This window comes from Tachysurus vachellii, chromosome 20, assembly GCF_030014155.1.
Source record: "Tachysurus vachellii isolate PV-2020 chromosome 20, HZAU_Pvac_v1, whole genome shotgun sequence".
NCBI classification, from domain to species: Eukaryota; Metazoa; Chordata; class Actinopteri; order Siluriformes; family Bagridae; genus Tachysurus; species Tachysurus vachellii.
The window spans coordinates 16,854,650-16,872,163 of record NC_083479.1 but is presented as its reverse complement, the minus strand read 5'-3'; the positions used below and the strand labels follow the sequence as shown (position 1 = coordinate 16,872,163).

The 17,514-nt window shown below is 36.0% G+C and overlaps 1 protein-coding gene across 1 annotated transcript; it reads right to left on the bottom strand.

Moving 5' to 3' along the window:
- Positions 1–2,527: 2,527 nt before the first annotated feature.
- sfrp1b (secreted frizzled-related protein 1b) lies at positions 2,528–15,710 on the bottom strand. The gene is made up of 4 exons (XM_060896545.1): positions 15,246–15,710; positions 12,608–12,818; positions 11,237–11,317; positions 2,528–4,577 (listed from the first exon to the last, which is right to left on the bottom strand). The coding sequence occupies exons 1-4, from the start codon at positions 15,534–15,536 to the stop codon at positions 4,252–4,254; spliced, it is 909 nt and encodes a 302-aa protein (XP_060752528.1). The 5' UTR covers positions 15,537–15,710; the 3' UTR covers positions 2,528–4,251.
- Positions 15,711–17,514: the final 1,804 nt, after the last annotated feature.

Sequence of the window (17,514 nt, the reverse complement as noted above, 5' to 3'; positions counted from 1 at the left end):
AAGATTCCCATCATGAATGTTCAGCTGACAAATCTACAGCAATTATGTGATGACCATCTCATTAACAACATGTACATTTACAGTATTTGGCAGACACCTTTATCCATAGTGACTTACATTTTATTTCATTTTACACAGACTGAGCAATTAAGGGTTAAGGGCCTTGCTCAGGGGCCCAGCAGTGGCAGCTTGGTGGACCTGTGATTCGAGCTAACCACTAGGCTACCACATTAGAGCGGCTCGTTTCTAACACTGTCTGAAATACATGTAATGATTTTTAATTCTGTTCTCACAGCAAATTGATTATTATCTTTATTTTTTTCTTTATTCTACTAAGTTTTCTATGGATACTCACTCTCATCTCACTCACTCATTTTCTACCGCTTATCCGAACTACCTCGGGTCACGGGGAGCCTGTGCCTATCTCAGGCGTCATCGGGCATCAAGTTTCTCTGTTATCTAATATATAAATCAGGTTCATTCAGTAGCCGGGTTTCAGAAATTATTTTCTTTCTACCAGCATTTATCAGCTGGCAAAGTCAATGTTCTGGCATCTTGTGTCTGATCATGTGGCCATCAATTTTTAGGTTTCTCTATCCATAAAGTCTCCATAACATGTCAATTTTAGATGAATAGAAGGAGAAGCCTTTCATTTTCTCACATATACATTACAGAACAGTGAATTTCTTTCTTCACATATCCCAACTTTGGAGGTTGGGGTCAGAGCTCAGGGTCAGTCATGATACAGCACCCTGGAGCAGTGAGGGTTAAGGTCCTTACTCAGGGGCCCAACAGAGGCAGCTTGTCAGTGCTGGGACTTGAACCTCAATCACCAACCCAGAGCCTTAACCACTTGAGCCACCACTGCCCTATCGGACTTATTGTGGTTTACTGGTCACCATTAGTGGGCGAGGTCCTTCTTGTTTCCCAAGTCACCCTTCCCACACTTTCCCTAGTTTTCCCAAGAATCCTTGTCCTCCTATGTCCAAATGGCCCTGTACTTTTCATGTTGCTAGTGATCTTAGCAAAATACAACCACGCGATAGTCAGCTTTTGCCGAGTGAACTCTATGGTTAATCCTAATTTTGACAATTTTGAAACTTTGAAAATAAGGAGACGTAAATAAATATTTTTACAGTGGACACATTGTTGAACTTCATCTCTGCCTCTGGCTTCTCTGTGATATGGAAGAATTGATCTCAGGATGGACTCTATTCTATGAGAGCTTTCTGGGAGATAAGCAATTGTGTGTGTGTTTATAGGGTTTTGTTTGTATTTATTAATTCATTCATTCATCTTCTACCGCTTATCCGAACTACCTCGGGTCACGGGGAGCCTGTGCCTATCTCAGGCATCATCGGGCATCAAGGCAGGATACACCCTGGACGGAGTGCCAACCCATCACAGGACACACACACACTCTCATTCACTCACGCAATCACACACTAGGGACAATTTTTCCAGAGATTTTGTATTTATTTATTTATTTGCTGCCTCTTCTTCCTTTAAGCACTTTCTCTTTTTCTTTCCTCTTCTCTCAACAGCTGTAACTAATGATCATTCCATTCACTTTGGCATTCATGCTTTTTTCCTCCCAGCCACAGATTCACTGCTGTCTGAACTTTGCATGCTAAATGAAGATATACTGGATAAGCAACGGCTTCCTTGCTTTTGGATTTCTACTCGTATGAATTCTGTTATGTTTTACTGACTTGCATGTATCTTGTTTATACATCTAAGCAGATGCTGGGGTTTGATCAGTAGTCCATCATCTTAACCACATATGTTCTTTTGAGGTTTTGCGGTATTTACGATTTGGAGTATTATGTATGAGAAATTCAAGTTTCAAGTGACCATTTAAAATCTTGTTTCTGATTGGTCTGAAGATGTTGTATAATCTTTCATAACTATGACAGCAGTTCTGGCTCCCAGATTTATATTAAACTGCTTCTTCCATTACATTATAACAGCATACATATGGACACAAAATTCATTGTCATTGTTGATTACTGTTGTTTTCATGGAAGGAGTCTCCAATTCGAGAGTTTTGGTACGTTCACATTTTCGCACTTTTTTCTAATTAGTGAAATAAGTATAAGAAATAAGTGTAAATTTATTTGTGACACATTGCACAGTACAGTATATGCAACTAAAAAGCGGATTGATAAGTATGCACCTTTTTTAAGTACAAATTGTTAGTGTTGGCAAATATCGCTTATCCGGGGGCCGGGTCGCGGGGGCAGCAGTCTAAGCAGGGATGCCCAGACTTCCCTCTCCCCAGACACTTCGAAAATGGATGGATGGATGGAGTTAGCTTAAAATAGTACACTCTGGGGAGGTAAATGTAACTATAATCAGATCACACAATTGCTGATTATCCTGTTATAGCAACATGCCTGCAAATAAATCCATTGTGTTTGAGTTTCCTTTTATATGTCCTGTCACTGTCAGGAAAAATGTACGGCTTTTTATTAGAGCAGAACATGTTAATTAACACAGTTTATAAAATATGACACAAGGCTTTATGAAAGGAAAAGATTTATTTCAAAATTTCATTAAATCAGAGTTATCATGAAAAATAAAAACAGGTAACTTGAGCACATCGACGTCTAGACGTCTGTGCAAACTTCCCGTCTTTCAATATGTGACTAACATTTGATCAGTTTCATTTTGCGTCTGTGCTGAATTTAATAAAAAAAACAAAAGACATTTTAATGGAATACATGTTTAGTGAACAGAAATACTGTTCAAAGTTAAATCCATTCAACAGCTTTCAGAGGTTTTATCTGTGAAGCACAAACACCGGTTCAAATGCTGCCTTTGTAGAGTCTCCTCCCAAATGGAACACGGGACTAACTCCATGTGAATATTACCATAAAATGAAGAAGCAGTGTAATAGTAATATATGAGAGTATATGAGAGGAAGATTATGTATATGCAAATAAAAGTGTTAATATTGTATATACATATATAATATATTTATGTCACATATGTAATCATATACTAGTCATAATGGTTAATTTTGTTCATTACTAAGATGAAGAAAGACTTATTCCTGGATTAGTGCTGGGTGATATGATGGATATGATGATAGATATGGATATAGTTACACTTTTCTGAGATATCACAGGTATCACAGTCACATTTAACTGTTTGTAAAAAAAAAAAAAAAAAAGAATAAAATTACAAATTCTTCTTGCAGTTTTTCTTTTTTTCAGATTCAGTTTTTCACAGGTCTGTATTTTGCAAGGCATATATTCTGATCTATCTTGTGTATCCTAGAATACATTATGTAAGTATAATAATATGATCATTTTGTCATATCTTTCAACCTCCTTGTGGATTTTACGACATTGTTATCCGTTTTAAAAACCAGAGCCCGTATTCATGAAATTCCTTAGTGCAAAGAGATTCTGAGAAGTTTCATCTTAAACTTAAAGAGAAGATCCTAGTAATAGATTTAAAGGATTTATTCATAAAAGAATCTTAACCCTTAAAAGGGCTTAAAAAATGTTAGGAGTAGTGAGAAGGATTTTTAAGAGGCTTAAGAGGTTCTTTATCAGAGGGGAAAATGGCTGAAAGGTGAAGAGGGAGAAGAGATGTACTGTATACAATATTTAATAATGATAGTGAGTTAACGAGATGCTACAGATTAGATCGGGTAGGGATTAATTTTTGTGACCAATCATATTTGAGATAACATCAGACAGCACAGAAAAAAACATGCTGTGCTATGACATTGCTGTGCTGTGTTAGAGTTGTTTACATTTACATTTACATTACATTTATTACATTTATAACCTACAGACATTTATAACCTGCATCCTTAATATGATCAGTCACGAACGTAATCCCTACACGATATAGACTCAAATATCTTAAGATAGAGAGACAAAGTGAAGGCTTATAATAGGCCAGATTTTAAAAGCACTTTTTTTTTTTTTTTTTTATTAGACAACCAATCACAGTCTTCAAAACAATGTGTCACCTAGTAACAGGGTAATGCCCCGCCTCCTCTGTAAAATAAAAGTTGTTGTATTTTTCTTTGCTCAGAGTTGCTCTGAGATTGGTCCTGAATCACTCTTAAGATAAGATTCCTAGTTAAGCATTTTTAAAATCAATTCGGAGCGCTCTCAGATCATTCTTAGAGTCTTTATGAGTACGGGCCCTGGTCTGATTGAGCCACAAAATTACTAAAGCGTGTACACTACAGGATCGTTATTACGTGTGTCACTGTTTTGTTGGGTTGAATTATTTAAAAATTGAATCGAGGGCAGAACATTTGTGAGTTTTGATTTGGTTCAGAAGTTTCTGGAACTCTGAGCGCTCTTCGTCCCACTGGTGGATGCCAGTCAACAAGTAGCGTTCATCCACTTTGCGTACCATGATTAGATAATGATCCTTTTTATTGTCCAGTTGTTCACAGGGACAGAGAGCTCCGTTCTTCAGGTACAACATCAGCTTCTTAGGTTCCCGAATGCTCTGATTTTTATTCCACACTGTTTTCTTCTTCCTCTGGAGAATCACCTTCTTATCCATATTCTGTGTTTTTGTTTTCTTTACTTTTGCTTTGATAGCTAGGATTGAAAAAAGGGGGAGACAGACAATGATGTTAGAGACAGACAATGATGCTAAAGGTACTAAAACCTTTGAAATATTTTGTACAAATCATTAATAAATGATATATCGAGTAATGATGTTGACAGGACAGCCAGATATCTCGGCTCTGTTGTTGGAAGTCATAGGAGGATTATTAAGCTACAGAGTTCAGATATTTATGTGAATTTTCTTTTCTTTCACCTTTATAATGAATTTATTTGTGATCAGTGTAAGCTAATCAGAGGGCCAGTCTAAATAAACAGAAGATATCTGGTCTCACACACACACACACACACACACACACACACACACACACACACATACATACATAAAGACAGAATTGTTTTTCAAAATGCAACAAAAATACACACACAGTAACTGAATTTCAGGCCACATTAGCAATATTTTGGGCCTAATACAGAGCTGTGAGGGACACCTTACTGCTCCTATAACATTCCTTACTATAACTAATTCTTCGGTTTTGTTCAGGTCAAAAAACACCTATAAAATACATCAGATCTGTTTGAAAATCAGATTTTAAAGCTGAGCTGTTTTTGTAGCTGTTGTAAAATCCCTGATTTTAAACCAACAAAACTGGTGCATTTAAAGGCACCATAAAAGGTCCATAAAGATTCTCACCATGTTTAAGAACTCCCTAAACCATGATATAAAATTACTGTAACACTTACACACACACACACACTCATGGATTATTGCATCATTTCACTTTTTACTAAAAAAAATAGCAATAGTAGAAAGTTGTTGTTTTTGTTGTTTGTTCGATGAAACTTCATGTATTCTGCTCACTTTCTTTAATAAACATGAAACATTATTTGAACAAAACCCATTTCTGTTACAGATGTGATAATAAATTCATCTTTAGCTCAGCAGGAATAAGAAAAAATGTGTTTTTATAGTAATGGCTGAGAGTTTGTTCATCTTTGTTTCTTATTTCAGTCAGGATTATTTATATTTCACAGAAACAGATTGATTAAATGTTTAAAAGAAATTGTTAGTTATAGTGCAATAAAAGACACACTGGGCAGTGGGACAAAGCACTGCTGAGTAGAGGCAGAATCATGCAGAACCAAACACACCGAAGTAAACACCGTGCCAGATTTGATTGGTTCTGTCTGAATAGCATGACTCACAGCTGTAAAAACAAAGCCATATTTTTTATAAAAAAAAATAATAATAATAAAATGAAATAAGCTAAAATCCTGAAGCTAATAAATGAAAAAGTGTCATACTATTGTGTTCCTGAGTTGTTATTTATTTATTTATTTTATTTATTTATTTTTATTTATTTATTTTTAATTTTTTTATCTTAGGTTTAAGCATTTAATCAGTAATGGCTATTAGGCTCACCATGGGTCAGTCTCATGCTTTAAAAACCATAAAATGTTGAGACATTATCAATATGTACTTCGATGACAACCAGCAGCACTTAGAGAGAATCGCTTTGTCACACAAATCACAAAGTTATTAATAAACAGACTAAATAAATCTTGTTTTTCAACAAAGACAAATCTATCGTTGTTGATAGCATTTGTTTATTTGACATTTACAGAAGCAGTCTCCAGTGTCAAGGCATTTTAACATACATTTTTTGCCTATTTTTTTAGAGTGACACTAGCATTTATAGCGTTACTGATCAAGCCAAGTCAAGTCAAGAGGCTTTTGTCATTTTAACCATATACAGTATAGCTGAAACAGTACATAGTGAAATGAGACAACGTTTCTCCGTGATACATAAAACAACACAGAGCTAAGGGTGAAAGTAAGTTGTCTTAGCAACCTAGTGCATCGTATGTATACTAGTGCAAACAGTGCAAGACGAAACACAATACAAAACACTGCAGGACTAATACACAAAATAGCGCTGACCAGTGTGCATTCTGTATATTGTACAGTACATTGTGCAAAAATAGAGGATTCTGAACAAAGAAGGTTCGAGTAAACATATATACACTTGTGTAATAGCAGCAGTTGGATGAGGTATTGAAATGTAGTGTTTACTACAGCAGTTGAGTGAGTGTGCAAAAACTTGATCAATCATTACGTTCCTGTATAACTACATTTTCATCATTTGGCAGACAGGTTTATATAGAGGTTTAACTCAGGGGCCCAGCAGTGACAGCTTGGTGGACCCAGGATTCAAACTCACAACCTTCCAATCAGTAGCCCAACACCTTTACCACTAAGCTATCACATCCTACAACAGCAACCTGGATCTGTTTCTCCTTATATAATATACCATTTTTATTACACAAAATGTGTACTTCAAAGCGTGTTTCAAAATGATTACTTCTCATCTTGTCATGTTTAACAAGGTTGGTAGAGAATTTTGGTCCACTAACTTTAATCTACTTTATATTCTTGACGTTTGTGTGTGTGGAATTTGCACTTCGGATCTGACCACAGATTTTCAGAACCTCTTAACTTTTAGCGATAGATAATCGTCACGTTTGGCTTTATTTCAATACACAGTCATATAAATGTTAGGCCGTATGCTCGCACTGCATTATGGGTAACTCTTACAGTATGTCTCACAGAACATCATATGGGCATTAAAGCAATCCATAAAATGTTTTAGAAGCGATTCCTTAAAATGTGAAGTAAAAACAAATTTATCAAAAATTCTAGCATTCGAGTTGCATTCGAAACGTTGTTGCCGTTAGCAACCGTAATCGAGCTTCCTGATAGCGATAACATCTCAGTCTGTATTGTAGAAACTGTTCCTTAGTTACTGGAAGTGTTCTGGTCTTGGTAAACGAAAATCTTCCATTTCTGGTTTAAATCAGATAATCCGCAGTGCATGTCACCGTGACGGTGTTGTTTTGCAAGAACTCTTAATCGATTCAAGGAATAAAGGAGGGAACCTCGGCCGCTCGGGACGTGTTTACTAAATCCGTCGAAAAAATTGCAGATCCAAAAACAAACATTACTGCCACACAATCTTGTGTGTTTATTCTTCCTATACTCACACACACACACACAAGCCGTCGTGCCAGTGGGCCGAGTTTCTCGATGTCTTTTAAAATAGTTTTATAAGAAAAGGCAAAATTATTACCATGAACAAAACTGAAAGGACCGCTAAGTCAAATGAGGGTATTTGATGACACAATATAAAAAGTCACACTATGTTCCTGTCATCAGTCAATATATTACTTTCAGATGCTGTATTTTTTTTTTATATTTTGTTTTATACCCGGTTATTTTACAACAACAGCACATTCTAAACTTTTTTTTTTTATAAAAGTTTTTAACAAACATTTCAATAAGTTTTTTTAATTAAGTTAATAAGACAAAAATCTTTACAAAAACACTAATATTATATGTAGAAAACAAGGCCCTGTTTCAGACAAAGGGTTTGCTAGAGACTTATGTGCAATTCCGTGCAATCTTAGCAAGAAAAAAAAAAATACAAACAAATTGTTGAGCTGTATTTGTTTTTTCATGTCCTTCATATGGTTCAGCGAGACTGGAGTCAAGATTGGGGTGGGGGGGGGGGGGTATCTGTATTTTTTTTATTCTTAGTTAAAGTAGCCGTGTCATTACGACAGTACAGTATGTTACGGACTGCTTTAAACATAAACATTAGATCTGTAACACGAATATTTCCATAATGCTGAGGTTTAATGGATAACCAAAAGCATGTTATTTTGAAATAAATTTATTGATTTTTTTAATCAGTAATAAAATAATCACTGTCAACTTTCTGTCAAGTCCATACCTCATATAAAGTGATCTATATTTGTCATGGACAAAGGAATAAAACACAATGATATATAATCCAATAAGCAATGACAATGCAGTCTGGTAACAATGAGTACTGGTACAAACCCAAAGTTGATTGTTTTTTTTTTATAACAGCTTGTTTTGAAGTGTTTTATAGAACAGCAGTTTTGCTCAAACTAAGAGTTAATGTTGTTGGATATTCAGGAAACAATTTCCTGCTTCATTATACAGCTCTAAGCAGTTCATCCCTTTTTCCAGACACTCTTCGTTCTCTCATGAGAGAAATTACAACCCAGTATGGAGCATGATGTGTTACTGACTAACAGGACACTGGAGCCCTGACACTGGTGAATTAGGTGTTTCTATGGAAATAATAATGCATTAGAACATGCAGATTAAATCAGATGTAATCCTTTAAGTCTATTTTATTGATTTTTATGTATAAAATAAGCAGTCAACTTTCTGTCAAGTCCATAACTCTTATAAAGTGATCTATATCTGTCATGGATGAGGGAATAAAAGACAATGTGGAGTCTGATAATAGAAGTAAATAAGCCATGACATGGTGGTGTGATGCAGTAAAATCCACTGATCCAAAATCGCTCCTAACTGCAACCACTCTGGAGAAAGAAGCAACTGCTTAAAGCTTTATAATGAAACGAAATAGGATATAACTTGTTTCCTGAAGTTCCAACAACATTATCTGTTAGATTGGGCAAACTGTAGTTCTGTCAATCACTTCAAAACACGCTGTTATAAGAAAATAATCAACTTTGGGTTTGTACCAGTACTCATCGTTACCAGACTGCATCACACCACCATGTCATTGCTTTGATCTGATTATATATCAGACTCTATATTTTGTTTTATTCCTTTGTTTATAATATGAATTAGGTGTTTCTATAGAAACAATAATGCTTAAAACATGCAGATTATTGTAATCCTTGCAGCCTAAACTGATTGGACACCTTCTGGCCAATCAGAATCAACAGAAGAGTCTTTTTTCCAAAAGGTCACATGACAAACAGATAAACACCATGTCCTACTGGTGCAAATGTGTGCAACCAATGAGATGTTATTAGTCTGCTTTACAGTTACATTGTCAAATGTCTTTGTCATGTCCTACTCCAGAGTGGAGCTTATATTGAGGCTTATATGTAAGTAAACACTAAGGGCTTTAAGAATTTGGAGTTTTTCATAAGTATTTGTTTCTGCTCTCTGTGATGTGCCAAGTTCTTGTTCGTAAGCGGCTAAAATCTGAAGGTTTATCTTGATCCACTAAAATTCTGTGTAAGGCAACAAAAGGAAAAACACGTCTCTTACTGAAAGGCAAAAGAATCCTGTCTCATTTTAGATCAGAATCATGAAAAGGAAATCATTTGTTTGCTCTAACTGATTGAAAATATCCTATAAGTCGATTTACATCCGGCTGGCAGACTGAAACACCTGAGAAACAGACTGAATTCCCTGTTCACACAACATTCACTTCACTTTCCAAATTATGATGATGCACACTTAAGTGCACTGAAATATAATTCAGCATCAATAGAAGGTTGTCCATGGGACCAAAAATTATACTCATTCTTTATACCTGAAGAAGCAGCTTTTTGCACTGGACTCAAGACTTTCTTTTATTCCTGGCTGTAGTTTCTCTATATTTCTATATTTTATAAATCCCTGTGGATTACACAGTGTTTCAAAACCTGACATCATTTAGCAACATGTATCCAGATTCAAACCAGATTTCAGCCTTTTTTTTTTTCCTGGCCTTAAAATTCCAGTTGTTTTATTTAACCAGTTTAATTATATATATATATATGTATATTTTATTATCTACGCCAAAAAATGTTCCACATTAAATGATTCCTGTTGTTTCGGATTATAATTAATATTAAATACCGAGTGCTGCCTCGGAAAACGGTGTCGTCATAATATTTAATCTAAAAATACAGCTGTTAAACTTAAACGTATTCAGAGAAGGCAACGTAAATTTCAAAGTGAGGTTGACAGACGCGTTGGGAAAGTCGTCCGTATCAGACTGGTGCTATCCAGGTTCATGAGTTACTGTGCCGCCAATTCAGATTAATCATGTTCTCTGTGAATTTCATGCTACTGACGTTGCCAGTTATTTTTCTTGTGCCAGGGACATTTTTTTAAGTAGCATTTAAGTACTAAAAAATTGGACAGAATCACTTTTTTTTCTTCTCTGATACCGATAGTGACACAGAGACCTTGAGTTTTAGCTAAAATCAAAAACTCAACTAATATTGTTTTCATTCTAAACTTAACATAAATCACAATGTAGACCAAACGGCAGATTTCACTCAAAAATCACTTACATTGGAAATATAATAACGTGTAATATAAATTAAAAAGTAAAATTAAAAAGTAAAGTAAGTATAATTAAAAAGTAAAATAAATCAGTCCTTACAGAAAATACAATCAAGTCTCTTTATACTGTATGTTATACAGTATATAACCGTAAAATGTGAAAATAAAAACTTTTACAAGTAAAAATTCAGTTTGTTGTATAACAGGATCAAATTTATTCTATTTTTCTCTGAGATCTGATCCATCATTTTTCTTTTTTTCTGGTATTCACCTGATACTGTTCCAGTGTATTTGAACCATCTCTAACATCTATTCCTTTACATACAAGAATCCTTTAGGTAGAAATACAGGCTATTTAGTCAAACATCTACACTATGTCGACACAACAGTATTTATTACTTATAAATTCACTATTATTATTATTTTTACTATTTACAATTTATAAATTCACAAATGAATACAGTAGACTATAAAACGTCAATTAAAAAAGAATTGACGAATATAGAAATAAACGAGAAAGAAAATATAAGAGTTATGACGGTATGTGGTATATAAAGTGGCTTACCGAACTCACTGGCGCACATGTTCTCCAGAATGAAATCTGTGTTCATCCCGATGTCACACTGTGGACATGCAGCTTTTGGTTCTGTACGGTCAGAAAGAAGCACACTTATATAAATAAGATTCCACCTCAGGGCTGTCTTCATGTTTTCACAGCTGCATTTATCATGCGTTCATTTTTAATAAGACTAAAATCCCCTCAGAAGCACACACTGCAATGCTGCTCCAAATTTGGCCAAAATAAAGGTCCTTGAGAAAAAGGTGTCCTTTTGCTGACTTTTGTGAGGCTACATTGAGACTATACACTACATATAGCTGTGAAGGATTATTCTACACACTGTGTATGGCTACAGACTGTATTATACATGCTCTGTGAGGCACATAAAATATTATACACACTAAATAAGTTTTGTGCAGAAGAATAAACCCACTGTAAGGCAAAGCAGAGAACTATTCACACTAACCGGCTGTGTAAAGCACGATACACGCTACAAGACTAAATAATTTACATAAAAGATTATACACACTACATACATCATCATTCAAAATATATGCAGTTCCATTGAGAATCATACAACCTGTATAGCTGCGTGTAGTATTATACTGTTTATAACGCTTTATAGAAGTTATATAAGGCTTTGTTGAGTTTTATATACACTCTTCAGAGCTGCATCAAATATTATATACACTACATAAGGTTACGCAGAATGTTACATTACTCGTTATAGAGTATGACATACACTCTGTGAGGCTACATAGACGATTTGGCACGCTATATAAGTGTGTGTAGAATATTGTACACACTATATGGCTCATAGAGTATTATACACATGCTATAAAGCTATGCAGATTATTATGCACTATAAAGCTACATAGAGGTTTATCCACAGTATATAAGGATGGTGTTGGAGCTATATTGAGTTTCATATATCCTTTAGAAAGCCACATCAAATATTATAAACACTACATGAGGTTACGCAGAATATTACGGTATATTCTCTATAAGGCTACATAGAGAATTATTCACACTCTCCACTTATAAGCTGAGTTTAAGATAATACAACAGGCTATAAGGCTAAATAGACTATTATACATGGTATATAAGGCTATAGAGTATTATACACACCGTATAAGCCTGTGTGAAGTATTATACACACTATAAAAGGCTACATAAAATAACTTACATACTATAAAACAGGTATAAACACTTTGGGATGTGTAATTACTGGGAAATTATCATTTTTAGGGTTGGGCCATATCACCCCACTCGGTCACTGAATATTTTCCTGTAACAGCATGCCCTGGCATGTTCGATTCCTTGCAAATAAGAATACATAGGATGTTGTGTACAATGTTATACATAACATATACACACCGGGCACATCAGGATTGCTGGACAGGTTGCCATTGATGCACATCTCGTTTTCTTCATGTGGAAACCTGTCACATTTGAACATTTCTGGCCAGAGGAAGCCAAAGGACTCCATGATGGGGCTGCAGGCGTCGCGCACAGACTCACAGAGCTGCTGGCAAGGATAAACCGGTTTCTCCAAACACACCGACGCAAAAAGCGAGCACAAGAAAACCTGCATACAGTTGGCATATTGTATGAGATACACCGGTCTACACTGGTTCGCATAAGTATTTAGTCCCCCACACCCCACCACCACCCCTCACGAACGTATGATAAAATCTTGAATTCAAGTGAATACAAAAGATATTTTATATAATACACAAAATTGCCTATAATGTTCTAACTGGGGAGAATCTATTGTGATTGCATACGTATTCACACCCATTCATGTGAAAATTTTATGTAGTGCAACCAACTGCCACCTAGAAAGCACATTAATAGTTAACATGACCTCAGTATAAATACACCTGTTTCTCATTTAATACAACTGAACAATTGAGGGTTAAGTGCCTTGCTCAGGGGCCACAGCTTGGTGGACCTGGGTTTCAAACATGACTTTCTGATCAGAAGTCCAACACCTTAACCACTAGGCTACCATTTCCCCCATTTTTGTTTAACAGAGACTTTATTTTATTCATGTACAAGCACATCACCGCTCCATTTGTAAATGCAATGCGATTCGTCCAATAACGCTGGACATATTTTTTCAAGAAATCCCATGTTGTGCCAGGTAAGTAAAAAAAAAATGAGACAGGAAGGTATATATTTCCTTACTCTGGATGCCTATGCATTTTGCCAAAGTGTTCAGTTTGATGTTAATTGCCATTATGTTTTAGAATCAATTTACAATCATTAAACAGACATCCATAGTAACAAATAACACCACACACAGAATCAGTAAAAGTTTAAGAAATGAGGTCAATATCAAAAAATTTTTAAGCATGTGTGTCATATAATTCGTCGTTAATCATCTGTTATGTAGAAACCATAACGGCAGCAGATGTCAATAACGTGTTCTGTAATTACACTCAGTAAAATTCATATATAAACTCATAGTAATCTTTATGTGCTGTTTAACAAACTTTAGTCTCTCAGTACACTGGGGTAGTTTCTTTAATAACTTTAATGTGTCAGTCCTGCTATCTGTCATGCTATGAATCGTACTTTTTAAACATCAGTTGGTTCTAATACTTTCCTCTATATAACTAACACAGTGAGTTTTCAGTGTTTAGAAACTTCCTAGAACGTTCCTGCTTTTCAATTTGATGGGTTAGTATTTGTGAAATCCTTCACTATGATTATATACATCCATACATACATACATACATACATACATCCATCCATCCATACATACATACATACATATATATATATATATATAAACTATCCTTTAAGGAAATATGCTACGGTTTATAATCTCAAACAATTTAAATGTACACTCTTAAACATGCTGCTATTGATTGTGTTGCAAAATAATTTTAATATAATAAAATATTTTTTAGATTATTTTATAATATAATAATGTGTTAATTGCAAACTAAATCTTTTTTAAAATATATAACAGCACACACAGCAATGACTATTGGCTGAACTGAACAAATCAGAGGTAATTAAAAGGGTCTGTACATCATTTCGAGTAAAGCAGAAGTGCAGCGTATTTTTTTTGTTGTTGTTTTTGTTGAACTGAAACAGATTATTTGAATCACTCGAGAGATTTGAGGTTTAAACTCCAGAGTGGTTAATTTTACAATATGGAGACTATTGAGGCCAAAATATTTTGTTTCAAAATACAGCAGGATTTTAAATGTACTGATTATATTAGTTTATTACAGGGAATTAAAAAAAAATGACCAGGGCTCATTTTTAACATTTAATAGAGGAAAAAAAAAATCTTTGTGACTGTGGGATTAACATATTGTATATATTGTATATTTAAAAAGAACTCAGATGACTTCGAGTATATTGGGACAGTTGAAATTATTTCTATTTTTATTATTTAACTAGTGCATACTGAATTAAAGCAAACACTAGCTATGAATCTGGGAAACAGTGAAGATTTTTTGAAACCTTGTTAGTGTTATTGATTTTACTGATGGAAGGAAGACATTAGATTTATTTATTCCACCATCTCAATATAGAGCAAATTCTACTCAGTCTAATGTGTTTGTACAGTATTAAAATACAGTGAGGATGAATTTCATATATGTTCCAGATAAATAAAAGGGTTGTTTCTTTGGAACATGAAATAATTAACCGTTTTTTTCACGTGCATGGTCAATATTTTGAGGATTTCTCTAATGCACCCTGTTACAGAATTTCTTTTTTACTATTAAAATTACTACAAATTACTACATGAAAGTGTCCCAGTATTCCCTAATTCACCATATAGTCATGTTTTATACTACAATTTCAATGATCTTACATGTTAACTATCGGATGCATGTTAACTATTGGATGCATGTTAACTATTGGATGCATGTTAACTATCGGATGCATGTTAACTATCGGATGCATGTTAACTATCGGATGCATACAGAACACAACTCTAAGGAGTCTAATGTTAATAAAGAAGTAATTTGTCAGCACATTATAGATATACCTGCGTGCCCGGGTGACACCTCCTGTGCACGAGCGGCACCCAGCTGCCTGCCTGCTGCTTCACCTCCGCCACGCTGTCGTGCTCCAGCAGGTTGGGCAGCAGCATTCGCGGGTATCCGATGCCGTGGCACAGTCGCAGGTCCTCTGGGATTTCTATGCATCGATTCTGTTCGCGCGTGTTCCAGACATACTCGTAATCGGCGGTAAAGCCGGTCGAATGCACGCGGCTGAGGAGCGCGAGCGATGCCAGTAAAAACATCTCCTTCATGGCACGAGCGTGAAGAGTCTGCATGCTGTAACAGATGGAAGGTGTCTCTAATTATACCTTAGTCATGAAGAAGATAACGCCTTTGCTTCTGTTCTCTTTTTCTCCCTTTGATCTAACCTGCAACCTCCAGATTGAGCTGCACGAAGACAAATGCACCAGGAGACAAAAAGGAAGAAAGAAAAGGCAGAGTTTCTCTTCACACTCACACACACAGAGTTGCTCAATCACTCTGACAATTTGCCCAAACTTATTTCTCTCTCTTTTGAAGTTAGAATTAATTAAGATACATAAATCAGATGAAACAAATAAAGTGTGTTGACAAGACAGAGCAAGAAACTTAAAGGATTTGTATTTATTCTTTCTGGAACCTGTTTGCTCACCTTAATGTTCTCATAGTTCAGTGTTCTCTCACCTCAGTGTTCTCTCACCTCAGTGTTCTCTCACCTCAGTGTTCTCTCATATCAGTGTTCTCTCACCTCAGTGTTCTCTCATATCAGTGTTCTCTCATATCAGTGTTCTCTCACCTCAGTGTTCTCTCACCTCAGTGTTCTCTCATATCAGTGTTCTCTCACCTCAGTGTTCTCTCACCTCAGTGTTCTCTCACCTCAGTGTTCTCTCATATCAGTGTTCTCTCACCTCAGTGTTCTCTCATATCAGTGTTCTCTCACCTCAGTGTTCTCTCACCTCAGTGTTCTCTCACCTCAGTGTTCTCTCACCTCAGTGTTCTCTCATATCAGTGTTCTCTCACCTCAGTGTTCTCTCATATCAGTGTTCTCTCACCTCAGTGTTCTCTCATATCAGTGTTCTCTCACCTCAGTGTTCTCTCATATCAGTGTTCTCTCATATCAGTGTTCTCTCACCTCCGTGTTCTCTCATAGTTCAGTGTTCTCTCATATCAGTGTTCTCTCATATCAGTGTTCTCTCACCTCAGTGTTCTCTCATATCAGTGTTCTCTCACCTCAGTGTTCTCTCATATCAGTGTTCTCTCACCTCAGTGTTCTCTCATGTCAGTGTTCTCTCATATCAGTGTTCTCTCATATCAGTGTTCTCTCATAGTTCTCTGTTCTCTCATATCAGTGTTCTCTCATATCAGTGTTCTCTCACCTCAGTGTTCTCTCATATCAGTGTTCTCTCACCTCAGTGTTCTCTCATATCAGTGTTCTCTCATGTCAGTGTTCTCTCATGTCAGTGTTCTCTCATATCAGTGTTCTCTCACCTCAGTGTTCTCTCATATCAGTGTTCTCTCATGTCAGTGTTCTCTCATGTCAGTGTTCTCTCATATCAGTGTTCTCTCACCTCAGTGTTCTCTCATATCAGTGTTCTCTCATATCAGTGTTCTCTCACCTCAGTGTTCTCTCATGTCAGTGTTCTCTCACCTCAGTGTTCTCTCATATCAGTGTTCTCTCACCTCAGTGTTCTCTCATATCAGTGTTCTCTCACCTCAGTGTTCTCTCATATCAGTGTTCTCTCACCTCAGTGTTCTCTCACCTCAGTGTTCTCTCACCTCAGTGTTCTCTCACCTCAGTGTTCTCTCATATCAGTGTTCTCTCACCTCAGTGTTCTCTCATATCAGTGTTCTCTCACCTCAGTGTTCTCTCATATCAGTGTTCTCTCACCTCAGTGTTCTCTCATATCAGTGTTCTCTCATATCAGTGTTCTCTCACCTCCGTGTTCTCTCATAGTTCAGTGTTCTCTCATATCAGTGTTCTCTCATATCAGTGTTCTCTCACCTCAGTGTTCTCTCATATCAGTGTTCTCTCACCTCAGTGTTCTCTCATATCAGTGTTCTCTCACCTCAGTGTTCTCTCATGTCAGTGTTCTCTCATATCAGTGTTCTCTCATATCAGTGTTCTCTCATAGTTCTCTGTTCTCTCATATCAGTGTTCTCTCATATCAGTGTTCTCTCATGTCAGTGTTCTCTCATATCAGTGTTCTCTCACCTCAGTGTTCTCTCACATCAGTGTTCTCTCACCTCAGTGTTCTCTCATATCAGCGTTCTCTC

What these genes read in the sequence shown, in the direction of transcription:
- sfrp1b (XM_060896545.1), bottom strand. Translation starts at nt 15,536, where the DNA reads ATGCAGACTCTTCACGCTCGTGCCATGAAGGAGATGTTTTTACTGGCA. An exon ending in CAGCAATCCTGATGTGCCCG is followed by an intron (nt 11,318 to 12,607) that starts GTGTGTATATGT and finishes CTGACCGTACAG; the next exon opens with AACCAAAAGCTGCATGTCCA. An exon ending in CATGTGCGCCAGTGAGTTCG is followed by an intron (nt 4,578 to 11,236) that starts GTAAGCCACTTT and finishes TTTCAATCCTAG; the next exon opens with CTATCAAAGCAAAAGTAAAG.